Source organism: Chelon labrosus (genome assembly GCF_963514085.1).
Source record: "Chelon labrosus genome assembly, chromosome: 8".
NCBI lineage: Eukaryota > Metazoa > Chordata > Actinopteri > Mugiliformes > Mugilidae > Chelon > Chelon labrosus.
This window is the reverse complement of record NC_140358.1, coordinates 17,782,348-17,800,712: the sequence shown is the minus strand read 5'-3', so window position 1 is coordinate 17,800,712 and position 18,365 is coordinate 17,782,348. Positions and strand designations below refer to the sequence as shown.

At 44.5% G+C, this 18,365-nt stretch overlaps 1 protein-coding gene across 1 annotated transcript; it reads right to left on the bottom strand.

Moving 5' to 3' along the window:
* Nucleotides 1-1,102: 1,102 nt before the first annotated feature.
* On the bottom strand, nt 1,103-16,954 carry synpo (synaptopodin). Its single transcript, XM_084549702.1, has 4 exons — nt 16,817-16,954; nt 12,229-13,391; nt 6,044-8,130; nt 1,103-4,249 (listed from the first exon to the last, which is right to left on the bottom strand). The coding sequence occupies exons 2-4, from the start codon at nt 12,401-12,403 to the stop codon at nt 2,915-2,917; spliced, it is 3,597 nt and encodes a 1,198-aa protein (XP_084405828.1). The 5' UTR covers nt 12,404-13,391; nt 16,817-16,954; the 3' UTR covers nt 1,103-2,914.
* Nucleotides 16,955-18,365: the final 1,411 nt, after the last annotated feature.

Below are 18,365 nucleotides of genomic sequence, written 5' to 3'. Positions count from 1 at the left end.
GATGATCCAAGTTGCAATTACTCCCCGAAAAGTTAATGTAGACCTCACAGCCTTCCTGACCCTATTAGCCCAGACGGCTCACACTATTTAGCTGAGAGTCTTGAGTCAAATATGTTTTTGGGATTCAATAAAATGCACTTTATGTGGGTCCACTGATAAGTTTTTAACATATTATATATCTTCTGTCATATCAAAACTCTGCAGTTCGTTAATCTACCTCAGTGAAGCTGACTGTCTCCCTCACCTTTTTATGTATTTACTGCCTTTACACTCAATTCACTTTTCTTTTTTTTTTAATACATAGCCTAGGGGTCAGCCTAGAGAGTTAGATACATTTATACTCTCCCTTTCTGTAGTGATTGTTTCTGTACCACGTCTGTTTTTCGAAGACATTGATATTTATAACTTGTTTTATTCTACGAAGTGTTTGAAACTTGACAAAAGAGTTTAGAAAAAGATGAAATTTCCAGCAGGATAAACCCTGATATATTATTGAAAAGGAGTGTGAAATGTTTTGAAATATTCAGAGAAGCAGATGCACAGTGCAGTGTCTGTTTCAGCAGCGTTTCCTCATTTGAACTTCTGTCTAGAGTCCTACAGATGGCAGTCTATGAACTTGGGATAATTGTAACTTTAGTTTGCTTTTCACCTCCGGGTGCTGCTGTTCGGGTCATGCCAGCGAACTAACTATCACCACAAATATGCGGTAGACTGTGTTGAACGTGAACACAACACAAGACTGTAAAACCAAAGAAACAACCCTACAAATGTGGCGGTTGATAAGACATGTGTTATTGCTGTGTGCAGTAAACAACTTGTGATAATATCCACCGGTAAACAGCATAAAAGCATCAAAGTTAATTATTTCCGGCCTCTACTTGCAGATTGTTCTCACTATAACTTAAAACTGGATAATTGAACTATTAGTCTGTGAGCTGTAGCTGCATTACTCTACAGTTTTAAGGGGCTGTTGAAGTGCCTTTAAGTGGCCAAATGAAATATGAATCCTTGTTTAGGTGGCACTGTGCAGGATTACTGTGGTCCTTACATATGTTGCATAGCTGCATACTTTATTATTCAATACTACTTAAATAAAGAATGAAGACATAATAAAGACACTATTTTGAGTGTAATTGTTGTGCATCCAGCTTGTTTTATTATTCATAGTCGCAGTATTTTATATGCATGTTGCTAGGAAGGAAAATAACAGACAAACAAAAACTAATATTGGTGTGCCATCATTGTTTTTATTCAGAAATCATACAGGTATGAAATGCAACATGAGTTATATGAATACAATGCAGGCATGCAGTCACAGAACCAAAAAACCTGCCAACATCTGCAGTGTGTTCAGACGCTGAAACCAATCCATGACAGCGATAGTCCCGCTGAAGGAGCCAGATCACCATGTAGCAGGAGTCCCTGTCACTCAAAAGACAGAGTAAATATTTAGAAATGTGCTGATGCTTTTGGCCTGCATGCCAGGGAATAGAGGAGTGATCTGTTGTGCAGGTGCAGGACTGGGCAAGGTGGGAACTTGAAACAGAAAGTTAGTTCTGGCAGCCATCACAGATCCAGCTGATCTCCACCATCACGGTTCAATTTTTTTTTACAGTACATTTGCTGGTTAATTGTGAAATCAAGTTTGAAACAATCCCAACTTCGTCACCAGAGTGGAATGAACAGGAGTGCAAATCAAGTATAAAAAGAAACTTTAGAAGTTAAAGTGAATGTACATACAAAGTTTTATATGCATTTGAAATACATATCATTGATTCCTCTGATCGTCTGTTCACGCTTTTCAACATACAACATTCATCTAACCCTCTTTTTTTCCCCCGAGTGGAAATCTAACAACAATATCTTGCACCTTCTTCTCAACCACATACAAACAGGCCTTTTGCACAATACAATACACTTTGGTCTATTCCTCAGGACTGTTCGTGGTCAGCAAAAACAACAACAAACTTTGAAATTCGTCTCCTGAAACATGGAAACGGTATTTGCATAGTCAGATCCATCATCAATGCCTCATCTCACCCCCTCATATTCACTCTTCATGTTCAACACTCCCTTTTTCCTGTCTTTCTTTGTCCGTCTGTTTGTTAAGCTTACATTCATTTTAGCAAATTCAGTACTTAGAGCAGCATATATACACTGTGTTAAACTGGTTATTGCACTGCGATAATTATGCATATGATTTACTTTATATCGGTTACAATGGATAATAAACTGCGGTGAACCCCTTCACCATGTGTGATAATGTGAACAGCATGTGTCCCACCTACCACTGTGTCGCTGGTGAGGCAAAACGATGTCAACTCATTTCGCCCAGTATTGGATAAATCAGTATTCATTGTCTGTTCCCTGTATGAGTACATTTTAGCAATTACTAATGAAAAACGATGAGAATGCCACAATCCAAACGCTGTATAGTCCATGGAGCTGTGTATTTACATATTACTGCATGTGTCCCTTCTACGCCTTAAAATGCTTAGCTCTCTTCTCTTTTATCTTGCATCAAACCAGCAAATACAATAGTAATTCCTAAATAACATTTCAAACTGATTCTCCGTTGAACACTGTTTAACTGTAGTAGTGATTGTGCATCGTGTATAATTAATATGAGGGTGTGAAAAATACAATATTTATTAAAAGTGATTTCAGATATCTTTGTATTTTTTAGGTGTTTTTGGAATGTAAGAAGCGTACAAGCCACAGCAAATGCGTTTTGTAAAAAGCTTGTTCTTGTCAGTCCATGCCATACTATGAATGTGGAGTCATATAAAATACTAAAACTACCTTGCTACAACATTTACCATTGTCTAGGATCAGCAATGACGGTTACAGAAAGGCTTTTACTGGTTGATCCAATGCCCCAAATGTTTGCTTCAATTAACATCCAGTAACACCCTCACAGGTCTGAGGAGACCTGTGAGGGTCTCTTCACCCTCAGGCTGCCACCCCAACCGCGGGGACACGTGTTGTAGGACTGCAGGCCGGGCGACCGGAGGCCTGAATCTTCAGACTCAACGGAAGCATCAGAGTCGGTTAGTGAGCGTGTGTTGTAGAGCCTCACAGGTGAGCAGATTCTCTGAGTGGGAGTGGGAGGAGGGCTGGTGAAAGTAGGGGACTGCACACCCAGCGCCCGCGACTGAAAGGGACTCATTGGTGGCTTGTGACAGTCGTAGCCATGGTGGGAGTTTCCCAGAGGTGAGATGGGGAGACTGTGACCGCTTAGTGCGCCAGGGGAGGGGCTGTTTTTACGTTTGGCTGCATTGATGATATTCTTGGCCAGTAGGCGATGGTTGGCTTTAGAGTCTTGGGTATTAACAATGGGGGACATGCAGCGACTGTCTTTGGGTGGGAGAACAGGAGAGGAGGTGGCAGACAATGTGTACTGAGGCTTAGTGGCAGGTAAGGACAAACTGGTCTGAAAGGATGAAGGTGACTGAGATCGTGAACCCCAAGGAGCCGAGACAGGAGATGTGGCTGAAGATGTTTGGGAGGGTCTGGTTGCAGAAAGGGAAGTGCCTGAAGACTGGGAATTGTGGCTCACCAATGGCGACTGACATCTTGACCCCCAAGAAGGTGAGTGTGGAAAAGTGGCTGTAGATGTGTGGGATAGTCTTGATGTAGGACCAGGGGACATGGTGGAAGCTGGGGTACTCTGACTCACCACTGGGGACTGACTTCTTGATCCCCAAGGTGGAGAGCGTGAGGAAGTGGCTGTAGATGTTTGGGGAGGTTTGGGTGAAGAAAAGGAAACGGCAAAGGGAGACTTGTTATTTTGGTTTACCCCTGGAGACTGGCACCTCGCACTCCAAGGAGGAGAGAGAGGGGAAGCAGTGGCAGAAGTTTGGGAGGGTCTGAATCCAGGAAGGGAGGAAGTGTTGGAGGTCTGGCTGACCATTGGGGACTGACATCTCGAACCCCAAGGAGAGCTTGAAGAGTTGGCTGTAGATGTTTGGGAGGGTCTGGGTGTGGAAGTGGAGGAAACTGTGGAAAATTTGATATTCTGACTGGCCATAGGGGACTGGCATCTTGTACTACTGGGAGACGATACAGGGGAAGTGACTGAGCGGATAGAGCTGGAGACGGTGGTGGAAGGGTTGTTTGTTTGGCGGCTGGAAGTCCAGGTTCCAGTGGCCGGGCCTTCTGGGGTGCTGAAACGTCTGGTGAGGCTGGGTGTCCTGGTTGGTGTGGGTGTCTCACAAGGAATTTCATCAGATGAGGGCTCCTTGGATGTCTGTTGGACCATAATAAAAATGATTTTAAAACATTTGAAAAACATGCATAGAAAATTGCAACACGTAGATTTCTGACACACTATATCATAGTACAAGTCTGGAATAAGTAAATCTCCTTGACCGTTTTACTGTGGTTTGCTCAAACAAGTCCATGAGACCAGTTTAAAATTATGATCAAATCTGTTTTGACAGAATTGTGTTTATGTGTTCAGCTCCGGTAGCATTCAGGTCAGGAGTACCCCCTCCTACAAACACATGCAGGTTCAGTCTTTAGTGTCTCTCTCAGGTTACTGTCATCTGGCTTTCCCGAGGTGGTTAACCTTTGCAGGGATATGAAGTTACTCGACTGAAGCAAAGGTTGCATTCCATCTTATGGCCATAATAATTAAGAGATAACTATCTCTGCTCAAGATAATAATATGATGCCAGCGTGTAGTTTTATGAGCTAAACTGCTGGGCTAATTTTCCTGAGAAGTTATAGTCTTTTAAGATGAATGTCAGTGGTCATATTGGAAGAAAAAAGGTAGCGGTCAAGGGTTATAACTTTTGTCTCGATGTCTGAACCCCTCAAGACCAACAAGACCCAGTGAAGGTTCAGGTCTTAACATGAACAAACTAAATTTTCTTATGTAAGTGTAATAATAATCTGTTATAATAGCGAGTTATGTCAGAACTATAAATGTGTTCATAAATAGATCAGCCTCCTTATTATCAGTGTCCTTAAAAGAGCCATAAAATTCATTTGCACATTCAATCATTCACCGTGACTTCACAAAAGGCAGAAAGTGAAACATCAAACACTTCACATTGAAACTGATGGCTGAAAGAAACCAGTGAAGTCAGGAAATTAGAAAAAAAGAGAAAGAGGTCACTGTAGAGTGTTAGCATAAAGCTTTAATCAGAGAAGGAAAGATTCAGTCTTGCAGGGGGAAAAAAAACAGAAAGACAGGATAACAGAAGAAGACAGCACTGACTCAAGGATCATGAAATGAAACACACAAACCCTATAGTCTGAAATAACAGAGATTGATGGTGGAATTACTGCTTTAAAGTCCTGAAAACAATAAGGGTGAGTCCATGATAGAATTGCCGCCTACTGTTTTGAAACACCAATGAATCCAAGCCCACACCATAAATTTAGGCAGAAAACGCTAGAAAGCAGAGTAAATTACCCCGAAGACATAAAGAGGTAAAAGGAGTTCTCATGCTGCAACTTTCATGTCAGTAAACAGCATTAAATTGCAAATCCCAGATCATAAAGCAGATGCTAGCCCATCTGTTAAAGTGCTTTGTGAAACAGAAGCACTCAGTGGAAAAAACTGTGAGGTTGTTTCTCATCATATTTTAAAATGTACTGAAAATGTAGGAGTGCTTAGAGACATTGGGAATGGCAGCTGATTGTGAATCCAGCAAGACACTCTTTTTATTTTCCGGTGTTAGGATAATGTTACTGTGGAAAATATGCAATTTTTATGCCACTAAATATTTAGGATGCACTTACTTAAACATTCCTGTGAGATGCAAACAAGGTCTGGTCAGACGTTTTATGATTAATGTGAGTATTATTACATTTCATACAGAAAAATATTTCACTCTGGTATATATTTACATTGCAAGAGATAGGACTAAGAAAAGGCACAAGAAGAAGAAGAAGAAGAAGAAGAAGAAGAAGGCACAAGTCAAGCAAAAGGTGCATTAAACCCTACTAAATCAGTTTCTGTTTTTCAGCCACATGTTTAATCTCTAATAATAATCCCAATTTTCTAGAAATGGTACAGTGAGGGTCTCCACACCTGTGGTGCAATCCCTGCCTTCTTGGCAGAAAATGTGGGCCTTGGTGCCTGTGCTCCCGACCGAGGAGACGCCACTCGCTCTGGAGAAAAGGCCGACATAGGAGAACTGATCCTTTGGTTCCCAAAAGCTGGATTTGGTGGATACTCAGGTCCTCCTGTGGGGCTGAGGGGAAGTTGAGGAGACATGCATTGGGTGCTGAAGTGAGAGGGAGTTTTGTTCGGTAAGGAAGTCTGTCTGGACAAAGTTTGTGTGGTGATCAGATTGCTGGCCTGTGGTGCTCTTCTGGGTAGAGTACTAAGTGGGTCCTTGACTGGGTTGAAGGTGAACAGAGAAGAGTTAAGCTGGTAGGGCCGATGTCTTGACAGATCCATCTCTATCTTGGAGCAGCCGTTCTCCAAAGGAGGAGGCTCTGGGATTGGCTCTGGAACTGCAGCTTTTGGCCTCGGTTTTTGCTTGACTGCTTGCTGGGCCTTTAGATTTTGTGACAGCTGAGCGCTCATGTCAGAGTTTTTGGCAATGGCCTTAACCCTACCAGGCATGTTTGATGGGTAAACCCAAGACGGTGGCAGAGACATTGTGGGAGATGGAGACCTAATTTGCCCTACATTCTGATTCTCAACAACATATTTTTCCATCCTGGACTGACGCTTGGCAAATAGTTCAGCACCTTTTCCAGACACATTGGTAAGGGTCTGCTCTGGCCTGTGCTCAGCCCTCGGTTGGGTTCTTGAGCTCTTGAGACAAGAGGCCCACTCTGGAGCGCTAGCTCCCTCTGCCTTGTCCGCTTCCTTGGCAAGGAAGTTGGAAGCCTCTGCACCCAGGGCCATCAACTCTTCTTCGGGTGCTGGTTCAGGAACAGATCTGTGTCCATGTTTCTTCCTTTCATCCACCCCCTGAACCAGAGAAAGCAGCTCAGGGTTTGGAGCTACCACTGGCTTCTCTTTGAATGTGAACATTGACTTTTTATTTGCCCTCCTGGCAGCGCCCTCCTCAAGTATTCCTGTTTTAATTGGTGGTATTGGCTTCATCTCTCCAGCAGGTTGAGGAACAAATGTGGTGGGCTGAGGAACAAACGTGGTGGGTTTTGGGGCCGTGGGGGGGCCATAATGGGGCATTGGTGGGTACTGAGCAACAGGAAAATTGGATGGCAGTGGAGAGGAAATCGGCATGACAGGAGACATGGGGCCTGGACTGGAGTGGTAGGTCTGTGGAGGCTGGTTTGTGAATGCTGGGAGAGGAGGTGTGGGATATGATGGAGGCGGCGGTGGAGGTGAGAACACTACAGGTTGGGGTGCAGTACAAACAGGGAGAGCAGGAGTGGAGTAGGAAGGAGGAGGGGGGATGTCCATGACAGGGCTGACTGCCACTGGAGGGTTCACTGTGGGTGGTGAGAAAAAGGGCCTGGCAGTTCTATTGACGATGGTTCTTGTCTGACTGGATGCAGGTGAAGACACTCTCTCAGGTCCAGAGGTGCTGTGACAGCCATTAAGAAGCTTTCCAGCAGGGACTGGCCCCGTGTGGCCCCCATTTATCCCTTCTTCTGCTTCAGCATGTCCCGTCACGATTGGATCAGCGTTATTACTTCCCGGGGGAATCTCATGCTTGACGTTGCCCTCTAGACCCTCATGGATTTCATCTCTTGCCTCTTCCTCTTCCTCATGCTCCTCCTTAACAGGAAGAAAATGTCTCTCCTGGATAACACTGTCCTCCATGTCTTCTTTTTTGTGGAAATCCTCACCTGGTTCGTCCATGATATCACCTACTGAATGCACCCTTCCAGGTGGCGAGAAGACTGCCTTGGTGGCTCTATTCTTCAAGTTCAGGTCTCTGTCCTTTTCCTTACTGCTCCTCTCTGCCCATGTTAGTTTGTTGGAGTCGGTTTTCACATTCTCAGCTTTGTCCTCCTCTGACCCCGCTCCAGAGCTTTTGAGTGTGAAGGCGTTGACTCTCTGCTTGCGCCGGTTGAATAGCTGCACGCCCCTGGAGCTGGAGTTAGAAGGTATGGTGAGCTGAGCAGCAATGATCTGACTCCTGACACGAGCTTCTTTAAGCTCCTTCTCTGATAAACTGGCACTTCTGGTCAGATCTAAAAATGACACAGACAGGGAGAAAAGGGACAATAAGTTCAGTGCGAGAAACTGGAGATTTTGTCTTTGTCTAACACAGATGCTTGACCAACAATAGGGGAAACTTTGACTTAGCAATGCGCTTCTATACAGGTCAACACCATAGGCATCTATTTAAAACTGCTTTTATGTACAAATGGAGAGAACCAACAAGGACAAATTTTTAACAAGTCAGGGATTTAATGTTCTGTCTAAAAACCACATAATTGTTTCTGCGCCATATGGTTTTGATTGTTCTTTGCTGTGTGTTTGATTCCAACCAGTCTAGCGAGAAAAATTAGACTTTGTGGACATTTGACTCAGCAGACCAGAGCTGCAGACAGTGAGGTCAGAGGCGTGGGTGGAGAAACATGTGAAATAAACATGTTAATAGAGAGTCAGAGGCACGTTGACTAAAGTTAATAAAAGATCAAGGTCAGTGTCCGCTACAGTCACAACGGAAAGTGTTGCCAGTCTGTGTCTTACACTGATTCTCCAGGTTTTTTCTTGAAATTACAAGATAAAACAAAATGTCTGTGTCAGAACTGATAGTTTGTTTTTTGAGCTTAAGAGCTCCTTTTCAGGCAAGGGAGCTATTTCCTCTGCCATCTGCAGTAGTCCCTCCCTGAGCATTCCTCCAGAGCTGAGAAAACTCCCTGCTTGTGCTTCCAGCATGCCTTTGGTTTCTCCCTCGAGTTAATTTGTGCAATACTGCAGCCCGAACCCTTAATAGACCCTTTTTACAATCTACAGCTTCCAAAAATGACATTTTTTGATTGCCGTCTATAAACATACTATACAATTATGTGTGCCCATCTTATATACGGTGACTACGTCATACTTCAACAAGCTGCATGTGTGCTATTTTTTAAACAAAATAAAAGTAAGAGACTCTTTGATGAGCAATTTAACGGAGAAGAAATCGTTCTGGTGACACATCTGGCAGATAATTCATCTAATTCAGATATTTCATGTCCCTCCAGGACGTCTCTCAGACAGCTGGCACAGCCACGGCTCCACTCACTTAATAAGGTGATGGATCCAGACAGCTACATTATTTGACGTAATCATGTGCCAATCACAATAATCATGCTTAAATCAATCACTTGTAAAGCTGTCCTATGGAGCTGATTCCACATGCAGTTTTTTTTTTTCCTGGCACAGAGCATAAAGCTAACATGATCAGTCCTCCAGTAAAAAGCAGTAATGCGCATCTGTCATTGATTTTGGAGTCTTAAGGTCTGCCCTCAGAGTAATTGAATTAACTCTTCGTGAGGTACACCTTGAGTTCATTTTACATGAGCCCAGACAAAGTTCAAGAGCATGTGTTTGACATCTCATTACTTTTATATATAAAACATGCACTAGAGGGCCCATTTGGATTATAAACGGTGCAGTACATTTCCATATACAAAATGATACCCCTTGGCGACAATGCTGGTTCTGTCCGCAAAGGAATTCATCAGTGTCAAACAGGTTAAATCACTCCACCTGACGTCCAGTGGAGATATATCAGTCACGTTGCATATTTGTGGCAGTATATCAAGGTTAAATGCATTATGACACAACCCTTTAAAGAAACAGTCCTCTCACCATTATTGGCATAGGCACAAATCACAATCTTTTATAGACTACTGCAGAGAACCTATCACACAGGTACTTACTGTACGGTCAGCGCCTTCCGTCATTATTGTCAATATGAGTGGGTGCGGCACCACAGGTCCCACTGATGACTTTTATTAGCTATTTACTGTTTATAATTCATTCTGCCCGAGTACACCGGAGCAGGGAGGCTTGAAATGAAATGTCCTCACTGTAAACATCTACCTTGAGTGAGAGTCAGCGCCGCTATCAAGTAACATGCAGGTGCGAGTGAGAGATCAAGACGCATGTTTTTTATTAATGCTTCCTTTGAGTAGATTTTGTCGCCCGTTGTCCTCAAATTCTCAAGTTTTACAGTTAGATTCACAGTAATTTAAAGAGAACGTATATATAAAAATAACACAAACTTCTATGGTCTGCTACACAAACAACATAGTGCCACTAACAAGTCACATTTCTCCACAAAAACAGACAAGCTCAAGTTGCTCCTCTCATACTTCAAGACTATAAAATACCCCCGTAATGTTTAGAAAGTTTGCCAAACTTGCTGTCTCCACTTTATTCCCTTACCTTTTTCACGTCAAAACTCAAGAGCTCCGCTGTTTTGTAGTACTTCCACCAGAGTTTTCAATTTAACTGCGTCTGATAGCTTCACACCCCCTTTCTAGAGCTAGACGCAGGATCGGATTTCTTTTTCTCCGGCAGTCCAGCGCACAGACAGGCAGGGAGGGGAGAAGGGAGGGGGGTTCTGTAGCTGGAGGCTGTGCCGTCTGTCACTCAGCCTCCAGCTTCGTTTCACTTTTTCAAATCTGCGCCGCCGCCACCTCCGCTAGCTTTTCACTAATTATAAAAACAGAGCCTGCGAGGAGGAAAAAAATAAAGCTTCTGCGGGGAAAGTATCGATGTGGCAGCAGCTGTGCAGGGACTACTCTTTGTTTTGACACTTTTGGAGAGGTGTCCAATCAATGGCAAGTATTGAGCAGCTTATCTCTGTCTAACGTCCTCTGATGGCAGGGAAGTGTCTGACCCTTGTCGGAGCCTTTCATGTGCAACCGAGAGATACTCAGGCTTGTGTTTATATGGATTAGACCGCTGAGACTCAAGAGCTCCACCACCTGACCTCTGCTGCCCTCCATGTCTGTTGGGGTTTCGCCATGTGTGTTTATTGTGCATACTCTCTAACCAGGAGTCTGGACTCTTTGAACTCTCTGGGCCCTAAACTCCAACCTGCAAGGGCAGGATAGGAATTTCCTGCCCTCCAGTAGAGACAAAACTCAGCCCTGAACAATGATGCAAGAACCTCCACATTATATTGTCCCCCTCCTTTCTCTTCCACCTCCACCACTAACTTTCTCCACCTCATATCTTTGCCCTCTGTCCCATCCCCTCATCCCTGCACGGGGGTTAGCAGACAGGAAAACTCCCCCCTCCCTCCCCAGCAGCAGGATTTAAGTCAGGGGGCCAACCCTGCATTTATGTATCAAAGGTCAGATTACCCTGTCGGATGTTATCTTTCTCCGGGTGATGGCTGCGGGGTGAGCGGGATGACAGCACAGGCCCCCGTGGGTGATGTGTGAAGCGGTATGGAAAGACGAGGATTAACAGAGGTCCTGGGATCTTACCAGACTGAATGTGAGCTAAACTCTCAGTGCATCCCATGGGAGAAATAAAAGACCAGCTCAGAGGTGGAAACCAAGCTCGGCCGCTCACATTGTTCCTTCGGTGCGTTACGAAAAAAAGGTCTCAGCAGAGGAGCAGTCAGCCTCTGTCAGTGCCTTTGTGTTGTTTTTGGTGATCTGTGTGTTCCATTTGAGGAAACTAATTAGTGAGTAATGAGTGATGGGAAGGGTGTTGGAAGTACAGGCTATAGATGTTTATCAGGAGCAATTATTTGGTGGCCGTGACCTTTCTGATACAAAACACAATCTCTTTTTACTCTTTGAAAAAAGAATCTTTCTTTTCAATTCTGTTTCAGTTTTTCCCATAGTTATATTTAACAAGAAGCTTTGGAGTTTTTGAGGTGTGTGGGTTTTTTCTGTTACGTCTTTGGGAGCTGCGCAAGTAAAAAGTTTCCAAACTGTTTTTCCTCTACGCTATCCCATCATTGTCAGGGGCTGTGTTGTATATTAAGATGGCACTTTCGCAGTGATGCTTCATGATTGCATTTCCATTGCTGCTTCGGCAGCCTGTATTTTTATGGAAACAGATGTTTCGCAGAGCATTTGACTGTGTCAGGTTGCAATGACGAGTCCAGACTGCCTATTTTCTCTTTGTGCTGTCGGCCCTTCCCAGCCATAGATTTTCCGGGATAATGATACACTATAGTGCAAGCCACAGTGTAGTATTAAAACAGCATGGGGAGCTAACCTCTCAGCCGCATTTCTGTGTTATGATGTAACGGAGTAACAATACGTGTTGTCGTCGCTGCTTTGGCTTCCCAAATAAGGACAGAAAATGGCAAATAAACAAACACTTACTTGTTTTCCGGCTCATGTGTTCTTTGTTGAATCCTGTCTTCTCCCATGATGCGTCGCAGTCTGTCCCGGGGGTGTGCATGTCTTGAGTTAGCAGGAGAGGTTTCCTCGACTCTCCTGGACTCCAGCTCACTCCTCTCCTGACAGATGTATGTCCCTTCTCCATATCTGTTGCCATCAGCTCGAACGTCTGTCCCGCTAAGATGAAAACGTCAGTCCAGTCGGAAGCCGGAAGCCTTACTCCTTAATGATAGGCAGCGAATTTGTTTGAAGAGAACACACAAAAAGGATCAGGGAGACGTGGTTGCTCAGGTTTCCAGGTCACTGCTTCCGGTCATGGCTCTCCTCACTGCAATAATCCGTCCAAGTGTGTTCCTTTAGTCGGCCCAAAGTTGACGGAAGAAGTGTGCTCTTGCTCTGGTCTTCATGAAGTATTTTGCTCTGAATAACAGGACCTCCCAGGAGGGTCAACTCCGATGTGCCTTGGATGAGTTCCCATGGACTACTGCCACGAAAATTGCACAAGTTTGTGGTGCTCTGTAAAAAATCTGGCAAAGAGCGCTGAGAAACAGTCCAATCTTCCCTATTTGCATTTCTCCAATACTCCTTTTTTCTTTCCCAGATGTTCCCCTTCCTCCCTTTCTATTTTGGTCACCAAAACATGCTTTTTTGTCTGCATCCCAATCTCCAGCCCGCAGATTACTTTTCTTTCGGAGAAAAGGAACTGCCCTTTATCACAGAGATCATAACTCTACGGTGACGCGAAGGGGAACTGTGTATATGGCGGCTTCCTGCTGCTAGGTGCATGTGAGGAATAACATTTCACTTTGGAAAGGTCATTTCAGAGCCTGGTTTGTGTTCAGCGTTCAAAAGCTTTGAATTAGGGCTGCTTTATTCTCGTCTCCTGTGTTTATTCTCATACATTAAAGCCAGATACAGACTCTGAGAGCAGGGTAATCAGTTTCTTTCCTCTGCTTTTTCACAAAAATGTGTTTTGAGAAGGAAAGTCCTTATTTCTTTTGGAAGGGTTTCTCATGAATCCAACAGCTCCACCCTTCAAGCACAAACAAAAAAACGACTTAATCTGTAGCTAAACTGATGGATGAGTGGATTGCAAGTCAGTGCCAATTATCTAATCACTTTGCTCCTTTTTTGTCCAGAACCACCTACGAAAAAAAAAAGAGAAATGTTCAAGTTAAAATGAAGTTGTGCAAAACCATCAGCAAAATTTATCCTAATGTTTTGTTAAAAGTGCAAATGATTTGCATGCAACGTCTCCTTCATTACTCCATTTGGGCATCAACCCACTGCTTCATGCACAATTTAAAGTATTATCCTTGATGCTTTTGTTACAGATGTTTGCAAATGTGGTAATATTCTGTTATACTCTACTCAACTCAAAATACTTTGGACGAATTGGTTAACTTCCATAAAGCATATGCTGTATCTCAAGTTACAGTATGTCCATTTTTGAGACAACAACAAAATCTCTTTAAAGAAAAAGACCCGTCGTCTCACTTTGAACTGCAGTCTGACTAAAAGGGCGGAGACGGAAATGAGGGGACGCCTTTATAAAAGTCTGAGCGTGATAAACTCTCCAAAGAAGAATGGAAGGTCACAATTTATTCAGGTTTGAGTGACGGAAATCTATATTAAATCTTCTGCCTCATCTCTGCCTCTGGGCTTGTAATGTGATACAGCATACTGGGAAAGTGAATGTAGATTGCAGATTTCCACGCAGTATGAAGAGACAAGTAGAGATCTGAATGTCCCCTCTCATCCCCCCGAAGCATTTCACTGGATCAGCGGTGTCATGTCAAAGCTAATAAGGGCCGCTGGCAGAGTCTGTGGTGATAAGCCGGTGTTTGCATATCCTTGTCCGTGATCAGACTTGCCTCTCCTTGAAGCTGATCAGGGTTGCATTTGTTTTTGATTCTGAGTCATGACTGTAACACTCAGCGGGAGGCCTGCGCAGAGAAACACACTAATTATTGTGTTTAAATGCCTTTTAAGAGATTCCTCTCAGGCATAGCAACCGTGCTTGTCTCCTGCTACGGTATGCAAGCACTGCAAACCTGTCTGCGCGTCCTGAAGACTGTCGTGAAGACGCTCAATGAAACAACAGCTGAGTCATGACAATCTGTGGGAGGACGGCTCACCGACCCCTCGAACACAATCAGCCCAAACAAAACACCGTTCCCGCCTCCTCTTTGCCTCTGCTGCAAAGAAGCCAAAATCCTGCACGAACGAACTGACTGGCGTGATCGCGTCGAGTGAGAGGAGATGAAGGCAAGTATTGTTTAAACACTCTGACAATGGCTCTTTGATTCCTCCAGATGTGTGATGTTTAGATCAGTCTGGATCTCATTTGGAAGCTGACATTGTCCTTTCAGTTTAGATTTCACTGGGTCCACTTACACGCCGGGGTTTATGACATTTTGCATTAGCCGTTCCAAAGTCTTAATATTCACTGTAATCATAGAGAACAGGGGTGAACACATGTTGAGGATGTGCCTTGACACCGATGTACCAGACTGAATGAAATATGGTTTGATCTTTGATCCAGTCCAAATATTTATTAAGTGCCAGACGGAGACTTGACTCCGGCTCAGAAAAGAAAACACCAGCATGTGGACTATAAAAATGTGCAGCTGCCTTTTTTTTATTTATTTTTTTTATTTTTTTGCCTCAGCTTGTTAATACACTGTTTGGGTGTTGTGTTTCTTCCACATTCATTTGTGATATCTTCCCTGTCACACTCCTATCGACTTGGCATGCACCACCGTCGCCACAACTCTGCCTCTGGTTACTCTGAAGTTCAAAAGATATTTTTCTGTCCCTACCTGTCCCATTTGACTTCCACTCCCTCACAGTCTTCCTGTGCCACCCACTGACCTCCGTGATCAAAACCAAGGATATAATTTACACTCTGGGCCCCCGCAGGCCATTTCAGCGTGTAATCACAGAGTTCCTGTACATCGTCAATGGATTCATATGCAGACGGCAAATCTGTCCGCAGCTTTCTGCAGCATGCCTCGCATAGTGATGGAAAAAAAAAGAAAAAAAAAAGTTGCTGCTCTGGCAGCTGCACAAACTGTAATTATTCATTTGTCCCCCATGGCCGTTGTCTAGCACGTTTATTACACATCTGCATCAATGGTCGACTTGTAGAAAGCATGTCAGCAGCCTAATAACTCACATGCTGCATGAATTTTAACCTCACGTATGGCATCTGCACATCATCAGCGGCTCTGGGCGCACATGTGTCGAGGTACGCGAGATGTGTGAGTGTCAGGTGAGCGTGCATACCGCCGACCATAAGACTTAAAAGTATATCAGTAACCGAGCTCGTAGCATCTGGTCACAACGTTGACTGGCGAGGCTTTATGATGGAGGCCCTCGGGGGGGGGGGGGGGGGGGGGGGGCAGGGCTGCTATGTGTCTTCTATCTCTTGCCTTTTCGTCTGGTTACTTTATAGTTTGGCACGCACAAATCATCCGGCTGTAAATGCTGATTAGCAGGGCCCTTTGCTCCCTCTCTTGCTCAGACAAAGAGCCATTCAAGGGCCACTGCAGCGCCACAAAATAATTTTAGGTAGCGCTCCAAACTGGGCATTCCTGGTTGATAATTCCTCTGCAGGCTGTGATAGTTAACATGCCTCAGCTTGTGCAGGCTGATGACTGACATCTAAAACATAGCAAAGAAGTGTCTCCAGTGAAGTTCACTAATGTCTTTTTTTTTTTTTTTTTTTTAAAGGATTCCTGCGAGTGAAGTCTTAAATCACAGAGTGGAAAAGCTTGTGATGAACTGTCTGCTCCTCGTGTTGCTCATCCTACTCTCACAGGTGGAGAGATTCAAGAAGCGGAGATAAATACTTGAAGTAGGTGTGTATGATCCTGTGCCAAGAGGGAGGAACGTTCTGAAACAATCAGAGTCGTAATCTGAAAACTGTTAAGGCATCAAAGGAAGAAAGCACTTTTGAAAGCGGTGAAATGCACCAAGGCGTTATGGAACGCTGCAGGAAATATCAGTTGAACGGTTTTGACTTATCAGAGTTACGCTGTTCACATTTAGACATTCAGCAAAGCGTCTTTCTGTGGTTCCAAAGCATCCTCCGTCAAAGCAAAAGCAAAAGCAAAGAGGTATCATTTACTAATTCATCTATGGCTGAACAAAACCTCCTGTTGCTCCCCTGTAAAGCAGTTAATGGGCCTCACCTGTTGTGTTAACAGGAAGCAATTACTTATATATGTAAGTCAATGCAGTCTCCAACCAGGACTTTAATTGGATACACCCTCTAAAGTTACACACTGTAGTTCAAGTCTATAACCTGGCGACACAGCAGGCCCTGCACAGTCGGGACAACAGGCCTGGATATCGGTGACCACACTGCTAATGTAGCCAGCCGACCCCCCGCCCCCGCCTCCCACCCCTGCAAGCCTGCAGCCTGCACCGAGAGGAAAACAGCAGCCACAGATGTTTGTCATCTACTCAAACAAAGGCAAAGTTTCCCTCCTCTCCTCCTCTCCGGCTCGCTGCATTCCTCTCTTTCTCTCTTTTTTTTTCACTCCAAACAAAGATTGCGTCTTACCCCGTAAAGATAAAAGGATAATAGGCCGCAGGTGAAAAAAAAAAAAGGTCTGCAGCAAACCAACAGTTTCGCAGCGGCAGATAAAATTCCGGGATTCGGAGCTCCTTCCTGTTTGGTGTGTGCCGGCTTTGTCACGCCGCTCACCTGTACTCCGGTGGGTCTGGCAGTGTGAGGCGGTGAGGGTGTGTACGGCCCCTTTTCAGTTCCTACGACTCCGCACACACACCTCCCCCTTTTTCACCTCTCCTCTCTCTTGCTCTCTCCCTCTCTAACTCACTCTCTCTCTCGCGCCGTCGAGGCAGACGAAGGATGGGGGTGAGGGGGGGTCAGTTGGAACACAGAAGGCTCTTTGTCTGGGAGCTTTTCATATGGTTTCCTTCAAGCTTGCATACTGAACACATTATGCTATAATATATTTTCATATTCAACACGGGGATGTTGAGGGACCAGCGGGCCTCACTCTGTTCTCTCCCCACTTCTTTTCCTTTCTCCACCAATTTTGCCGCCGCGCACACCGGGGCAGAGAAATCTAAATAAAGACTGAAAAATGTCCCTGCTATGCTCACAGAATTTGCTGAAGCAGTTTTTTGAATAATAAAAGGAAGTGATTTCCTCTCGAGAAACATCTTTCAGAGCTTTTCACTTCGTGTGCAGGACAGCGCCTCAAGGACCTCTACATTCATATTTGATATACGGAACACAAAGCACGGCCTTTCTGCACGGATTTTAATCTTTATAGTCCTCGCTCATGTTACTCCACATCTCATAGGACTGACTGACTGACTGACTCAAAGGACCCCACAAGTGCCACAAAATGTCAGCAACATCTGGTTCACCGTATGATGTCAGATTAGAGCTTTAGATTTTCAGAAGTACGCTTTTGCAGGGAAATGCTCGGACGCATTCGGCGTACCTTGAAAGTCCTTTGTTCCGAAAACCTGGAAGCCCTCAGTGAGATGAGGACTGGCTGTGGGCGCCGGATTGTTGGGTACACAATGGAGACTGCAGAGCTGAGCTATGCTGGAAAAATGTATCTTGAACGGCTGCCAGGTTTTAGGGGTAACATCTTAATCTCCCCCCAGCCATAGGACGAGCCAACTTTACTTAGCGGTGCAGTCATTCTGTTTGTGGTTCACCACTCCTTCAAAGAGCAGGTCGTGCAAAGTTTACCGAAAGGGAAGACTTCCTAAATCAGTTTGGCTCGGCTTTCAAAGAATGTAAAAAAATAAAAAATAAATAAAAAATGGTGGAGGTGTAATTTTGGTGTGAACATTTTTCTGTCCGAACTTTGCTTTTCACCACCTTTCCCCTCCAGATGGATGAGAGCTGTCAAGAAGCTCTGACGATCCATCACCTCAAGGCTACTTTATCGCTGCTGCTTCTCCTCCTTCAACATGTCTTTCCTCCTCCTCTTCTCCTCCTCTATATTCCTCCATCCCTGTCCTCTCCTTTCGCACACATCCGTCACCCTACACTTGATCTCTTTTTCTTTCTTCCTAGTCCAAATTTAGGCTTTCTCATTCCCCCCCCCCCCCCCCTTCAGTCTCAT